At 37.9% G+C, this 7,724-nt stretch overlaps 1 protein-coding gene across 1 annotated transcript; it reads right to left on the bottom strand.

Annotated features, from left to right (window-relative positions):
• Nucleotides 1-805: 805 nt before the first annotated feature.
• rpe65a (retinoid isomerohydrolase RPE65 a) lies at nt 806-5,647 on the bottom strand. Its single transcript, XM_059344880.1, has 13 exons — nt 5,372-5,647; nt 5,028-5,178; nt 4,585-4,692; nt 4,261-4,402; nt 3,986-4,133; nt 3,697-3,778; nt 3,482-3,614; nt 3,250-3,389; nt 3,029-3,158; nt 2,614-2,728; nt 2,405-2,499; nt 1,250-1,361; nt 806-1,165 (listed from the first exon to the last, which is right to left on the bottom strand). The coding sequence occupies exons 1-13, from the start codon at nt 5,556-5,558 to the stop codon at nt 1,020-1,022; spliced, it is 1,689 nt and encodes a 562-aa protein (XP_059200863.1). The 5' UTR covers nt 5,559-5,647; the 3' UTR covers nt 806-1,019.
• Nucleotides 5,648-7,724: the final 2,077 nt, after the last annotated feature.

Raw genomic sequence — 7,724 nt, 5'->3', positions numbered from 1 at the left:
GTCTGCTGACTAGTATGTTATGATCAACTGTGTCAAATGCAGCACTGAGATCCAGTAAAACCAGGACAGAGGATTTGCCTACATCAGTGTTCAGATTTATATCATTTAAGACTTTGATAAGTACAGTCTCAGTGCTGTGGTGTCGCCGAAATCCAGACTGAAATGTGTTAAAAAGATTATTTTGCATCATAAAAGCATGAATTTGCTCAAAAACAACCTTTTCAATGATTTTCCCCAGAAATGGCAGATTTGATATTGGCCTATAGTTACTAATTGTTGTGGAATCCAGATTAGATTTTTTTAGGAGAGGTTTTATTACTGCAGTTTTCAAAGTCTGTGGAAACTGTCCTGCTTGGAGAGAAGAATTTATTATCTTGTTCATGTACATGATTTATCGTGATATTTCTATAAGGGAAATGCATGGATTTAAAAAAAGAAATCCTCTCTTTCTTTCTCTGTTTCTTTTCTTTCTTTAGATTAAGCAATGACACAGTTAATCAGCTTTGCTGTGTTGCAAGATGTGCCCCAGGTCACACACAATAAGGACAAACATATAAAGGTCACTTGTTTCAATGCAGCTATAATAAGATTTGATGGCGCAGCGTCTTAAATCTCTGCAAATATCTCAAGAATTTGGGCTCAAGGATTATTTGTGCTAATTAAACATCAGGTTATCTTAACCCCCAAAAGTTTGTTACTGTGCTACCTCGTAAACAGCTGGTACCGCATGACAGAATTGTAAAACAAGCATGTTCTGATTTCACCAAATTTATTTTTCCCTGAAATAATTATGGGACACAGCAAGTGAACAGATCCATTCTTTTTATTAAATGAATGCTGACAATTCAGGTTTAGAGATTCTAGTATATCCAGCAATTCAAAAAGTCAACAAAATAATTTTATTTAACAACCCACAATTGAGAACATACAACCATTTAGTCATTATTCATCCTGCTTTTAATACTGGGTGATAGTCAGTAATGGCAGACTGCTGTAGACACCCTGAGTGAAAGAAACAGTTAGGGTTTGTACATCCCGTGAAAGGTGACAGGCATGGTGCACTCCACTTCTGCCCTGGCGACCTCCGACAGATCCTTGGCGTTGAGGATGAGGAGGTATCCTGGTTTCTGGGAGCCCGGAGCCACCACGATGGTCAGCAGCACACCTGAGGACGCAGCACCGGGTTAGCATAAAACAAACGAGTGGGTGCAGGACTGAATATATTGTTTTTATATTGCTGTTGCCTCACCATCATCCTCATCTATCCCATCAGGAGTCTGAACAAACAGTGGCTCTGAGGGGTAGGAGTCTGGTTCCTGCCACACCCAGGTCTCCTTGGTCTTCACATTCAACTTGACAATCTACACACAACAATACCAGCTCATGAAAAAGCTTGTTTTACACACTCATCGTTTCTCATTAAAGGTTTTGTTAATGTGAACACATTATGCTCATTTTAAGGTTCATAGACGTATTTAGGGAAAATGTTTATATGCTTTAATGTTCTAAAAGCAATTTTGCCTCGTACTGTCTGTCTGAATACACCTGTACCACCCTCTGACTGAAACACTCAGTTTAAGCGCCTGTCTCTTTAACCCTTTATCAGGCAAAGAACTATATTTGGTAACTTCAGGTAATATTTCGAGAAAAAAGTTGCAAATTTACTAGATTAAAGTGGCAAATCTACAACAAAAAAAGTCGCAGATTTATGAGAAAAAAGTGGGAAAAAAGCAATTTTTCTCTCCCAGATTCACCACTTTAAATTTCATAAATCTACGCATTTTTTTCTCGTAGATTTGCCACTTTAATCTCGTAAACTTTTTTCTCAAAATATTATTTTCGTATGTTTTTTTTTTACACATTCTGGCAGTATGTAATATTCTCCAATATTCTCGAGGGTTGAAATTTGGAATTTGCAAGTATTTCAATGAGTGCCCTATTAAGGGTTGAAGTGGTGAATCTGGGAGAAAAAAGTTGCTTTTTTCCCACTTTTTTCTCGTAAATCTGCGACTTTTTTCTTTTTAGATTTGCCACTTTAATCTAGTAAATTTGCAACTTTTTCTCTCGAAATATTACCTGAAGTTACCAAATATAGTTCATTGCCTGATAAAGGGTTAAGCTCTCCTCCTGAAAGAGCTTCTCTGATTGTTCAGTGTTCAGTCAAAAGTTTGACAAATTGAAGATCTTCTATGGATCTTGCACACCTGAGACACCAGCTGGTGGAATAAAATGATTTAATCCTGAAGCTCTTCTAAACTTTCCAAATTCCATTTTACTGATAGATCAAATTCTTGCAGCTTGTTTAAAGGTACAGTTTTTGAATTTTTGCCGTGTGCATTTGATTGTAGATTGAGCGTTTTGATAGTTTCCCAGTCTTTACATAGCACCTACACCTTTAACTTACCCTGTCTGGTATGAAATGGTTGAGACCCAGGCCGTAGGCGTACGTGTAATTCTTTCCTGCGTACTTCTCGTAGTTGATCTGCGGGAACTCAAAGGCTACAAGAAAAACATTAAAATAGTTACACGGTGAAGATATTTCCAGGTTATTTTAAAGATTAATGTGTCTGCAATGACTGAGTAAGTTAAGTTTGTTGGAAGTTTTTTTTTAACCTTGGCGAGGCCCGGAGAACAGCACCTCCGGCTCCAGCCAGATGGTCCCATCAGCGTGCATCACTGCTGTGGCTGTGGTGTACGGCAGGCTGACCAGGTTCTTCCCCTGCTCCTCCTACATCCAGTTGAGATAAGAACAAATGTTCTTGATTAACGGATTAATTGTTCGGATTACATCTCTGTCAGCCCACAAACCAAAGATATTAAGTTTTATCTGATATAAAAGACAGGAAATGTCCAGACTTTCTGCCATTTTTTCACCAAAAAATTACTTTAATGATTAATCAATTATCAAAATAGTTGGCAATTGTTTTTCTGTCAATCAACTGATTGTTACAACTCAAGAACAAAGAAGACTTAACATCTGTAAGTGGTTTAACTTGAGTCATTCTGATGAGCAAAACAGGTGGCTGACCTTGTGGACATCCAGGGGAATCACATATCTGCGGACCTCCGGCTGCGGCGCCATCATGGCCGCCTTCTTCACCTCTTCCCAGTTGGCTCTCAAGTTGGCCAGCCAGAGGTAGTTGTAAACAAACTCAAAGCTGCACAAATAAACAGTTAATAACAACATTATCTCAAACAAAATCTGCAGAATATGTGCAGGAAGGTTTTTGATAAAAGTGCAGCATTTACCCTTTCCATCCACAGAGGTCAACTACAATGAAGCCCTGGTCCTCGTAGGTGTTGATGTGATGAAACATGCCGATGGGTGCTCCTTTGAACTTGTGATCAATGTACTCTCCAGGTTCTTTCCTTGCAATGTGAAACAAGGTCTATAAACACACATCAGAGCGGATATAATGAGATTTCAGGGGCAGAGATGATGACAGCGTTAAGGGTTAGATTCACCACTGCAGGTTCTTACTCCTTGGCTCTCGTTCGACTCGAAGCAGTCCATGTAGTTGGAACCTCGGATGCTCCAAGCACTCAGGAATTTCAGCAGGTTGATTTTCACCGGGGTCTCCACAAAGACAAAGTAGTTCTCTGACATCCCAAAGCTAAAATTGCAGAGAAAATGTCAAAACTTGAACTTTGACAACAGCCATAATGAATGGATTATTGAAAACAGTCTACACACACCTGTGCACATAGGAGGGCTTGAACCTCTCAGCACTGGGGAACTGCACCACCACCTTGGACTTCTCAATGGGATCTGACTTATCTAAGAAACAAAATTAATAAATGTATTTATTATTTAGCAAGCTCCAGAGGACTGTCCCTGAGAGAGAAAACATATTTTATAAAAAAAAAACAACCTTAGTTACAGTTATTCCTGTAACCCTGAATCACCACACAGAAGAATATTTTGGTAAAAAACAAACAAACTGAGTTTAAGGAGAGGTCACTGCTGTTGTTATGTGATCCGAACCTTTCTGTGTGGGAGGAATCCTGACAATGTTGTAGGCCAGCGTTGCTCCTTTCCCCATGCAGTTTCCAATGTTATACACTGTACCATCTCTCTCAATGTGAGGGTGGGCTGTCACTCCATTAATGTTGATGTAGTTGCACATGTCAACCTGCAAAGAAAATATTTTTTACTATGCTGCAACATGAAGAAATGTGCAGTTTTGAAGTCTTAAAGTGATACGAACAGTTTGTTTACACCTCAGATTTTATGATAAAGGCATTTTTGTGTTGCTTTACCTTCTTCAAGGTCTCCAAAGTATCAACGTTTACTTTAGTGATGAAGTTGGTTTCTGTTACAGCATAAAAATCCTCACCGACAGGGTAAACGTTCACCAGGCAGTTATCTGTGACCTCAACACCCTTGAAGTAAGAGAAAAACCTGCAAACAAAAAACGATTACACTGTACAAAGGTGATGGTAATGGTATGAGTTGAAATGTAGGCCAACACTGTCTGCAGAAACATATTACACATAATATTTACTTTTTTATATTTTTGCACTAAAAATGCATCCAGGAGGATAAGTAGGGAAATAAATCCTGTGTGTTTATGTCCAACCCACCTGGAGAAAATGTTTTTGCAAGGATCGGGGTATGCAAAGGTGCCAAACTCAGTGATCACCACACGTTTCTCTGTGATGGCTCTCACGTAGGCATCTGTTTTGACAAACCTAAACGGAGAAAAATAATTTCATCCCAAAACATTTAACATCTGTTTGGAAAACAAAAGGCTTAATTAATTTGTCGACATCATTTTTGTTACAGAAAATGTTGCTAGTTATGATGCATTAATGCCTTAATTAGAAAAGTCTGCACAAGAGTTACAATGCGTCTTTGAAATGTCCATATTTAAGGGACTGAAAATAGTATTATCTGCCATTTTTGCATGAAAAATTACGATCAACTCTTCTATTAGTTGCAGTTCTAATGCAAACACTTGCTCTAGTTTTTGCAAGTTGATAGCCTGAAAAATGACAAAACATAAGTGTTGTCCTTAAGGTCTTACTTTCGGAAGTAGGTCACCTGTCCGTTCTTGAAATCAAATTTGTGCATGAGAGCCTGGCCGTCAAAGAGGTGATAGAAAGGTTCATCTCCAACCTCAAAAAGCCCAGGTCCCAAACGCAGAAGACTTCCCTTCAGATATGAAGGAATCCTACCTGTAAAACACCAACAACAAAAACACATATCAGAGGTTGTTCTGAGATGTATAGATGTGTAAGATGCTCTCAGGAGAAAGAAGAAAAATACTTCTGAGAGCATATAAAATGCATTCCCTGAACATTTCTATCTATGACTGTCAGAGATTGTTTGTCCCTGCAGTCTATTTCTGTCTGAAAGATGCAAACAAACCTATGACTGTTGCAGGAAGAGGCTCAGCCAGCTCCTCACATGTCTCAAAAATCTTTTTGTAGCCACCAGCTGGGTGTTCAAATCTGTTATCAAAAAATGAAGACATTAACAAACATTTCAGCCAAGTAAATGAAACATAATGAAACTTCCAGCAAGTTAAATGCACACGTCTCTTCGAGGAAGTCATTAAAGCTGTATTTCTGACAGGTCGTGCAGTTCAACATGAACTTTAAATCCTTAAGATAATCAGCTCAGGTCACTGTGTAAAAGTCACAGGATCAAGTTAAAGAATTGTTTAAAATAAGAGATAAATAACTCTTGGGAATTATGAAAAAGCACACTTTCAAATAAAAGCAAAAATTATCGCAGAAGAAGGTAGTTTTTTTAAACATACGGCCACCTTATTACCACTATATGAAATGAATAATAAAAATATAAATAATTCAAATATCCTCAGAGACTCACCGGCTGGCCATGTTTCCTCCTTGTTGTAGCGCCACACAAAGCAAACTCTTCCTCCTGAACTGGACGTCTCTGTTCTCCCAGTGGATTTGGGGTATTTATTTGTGTGGTCACCCTCACAGTCACTGAAAATCTGCGCTGTAACCTTTTCTCCTAGCCAATCATTTTGCACGGTGAACAAGAATCCCATTGTGCCAATATCCGCTGCTCCTTCTCAAACCGGATTTATCACAGAAAATATTTATTGCACAGAATCTGTTCATGTGTTGCAATTGTGCATGTGATTTTCTTTTTCACATGTATCATTTGCAGTCCTTTAAGGTATAGTTAAGCTGAGTCATAATGAGTGTAGGATATTACATAGAGTTTAATGGCTCCTAAACATATGGGGCAATTAAAAAGAAGTGAATGGGGATTTTAACTTCAGTAATTAAAAATGTGAGTGTGAAACATTAATAGTGGATGAATAGAAACATTGGGATTACGGCTATATTGGTAAAAAAACAAAAACTACAACAACAACTAAGTATTACCACTTTATGTAAGATTCCAGGTGCCTGAAATAGCAAAGTATCTATTGTGAAACAATAACAGTGACCCTTCCCTGCTATTATTAGTTCATCTTGTACAATATAACGGTTGCACACAACACTAATTGGATGAAATGTGACGTGTTGTTCTTTGGTCTGAACAAAAAATGTCTTAACTTGTCTCAGAGCAACTATAATCCAGGTGTAGGGATTATGCTCGACGTAGCCTGAGGACAAACGCTGCATTGTTCCTCCTCTGAGAAAACACCATCAATAGAGAGAGTTTCAACAGAAGCAGTCAGGGTTGTGATGTGGCTCCCCCAATCCAACACATATGGACTGATTTTAATTAGCAACACAAGGCCGGCCCTAGACTTTTTGAGGCTCTAAACAGCAGTTTTTGCTCGTTTTGTACGTGACAGTAAATGATATTTAACCAAACTTAATTCTCGATATTTCTCTGAGGTTATTGTTTTGTTGCAACAGACACTTTTATCTAAAGTACAACGCAAATAAAGATCTAGTCAGAAGACAACACGAGTCAATGCCAAAGGGTCACGTTTGAGTCAACTAGGGCGCCATGAATAGGGACAGTGCAAATCGTGCATTAAAGGTTTTTTCGCTCAGAAGATCAGATGGAGTTTGTGAACTCCACCACAGGTGATCTACAGAGCTAGAAAAGTCTAGCTTGTGACTTAGGGCCCTGTAGTGGTGTAGTTTGTCAAAAAAAGTAATTATACATAAACATATGGTTGGTGGTGGTAAAAAAAGAAGAGAAAAAAATGCTGTAGTTTTATTGAATTTAGGTTACAAAACCCCCTGATCTAGGTTTAGGTCAAAACATTTCCTAGTACGGCTTCATAGAAGACAGTTTAAACAGTAAATAAATGCTTGAAGTGAAGTAGTTACGAGGTCAATGTGGCTATTGGAAGTAGTAAAGGAGATGAATACAGGTGTGCCTTGATGATTTGGCTTGCACTTTGGTGTGAAAAAAGTTGGAAAAAGACTGTACTATCTTATATTACTGCCCTACTACAATATATATCATTAATATTGTTCTACTATACTAGGCTAAATATATATATATATATATATATATATATACACATATATATATATATATATATATTGTACTGTATACTATGTTACATTATTGTACTACGCTATATATTGTTATATTATAACAGGCAAACAATGAATGTCACAACTTAGCTATAATCATATAACATATTAGCCTGGTGTATACTGTTTACATAGACCTGTTGACTTACTGTAACTTTATCAGCACCACTCACTTTACCAGGTCCTTGTGTCTCCAAATACTCCTTTACAGTTTCTATTTTTTCTCTGCCATTATTTTA

Source organism: Centropristis striata, chromosome 11 (assembly GCF_030273125.1).
Source record: "Centropristis striata isolate RG_2023a ecotype Rhode Island chromosome 11, C.striata_1.0, whole genome shotgun sequence".
NCBI lineage: Eukaryota > Metazoa > Chordata > Actinopteri > Perciformes > Serranidae > Centropristis > Centropristis striata.
Note: the sequence above shows the minus strand (reverse complement) of the source record. Positions and strands in the feature narration are given on the sequence as shown.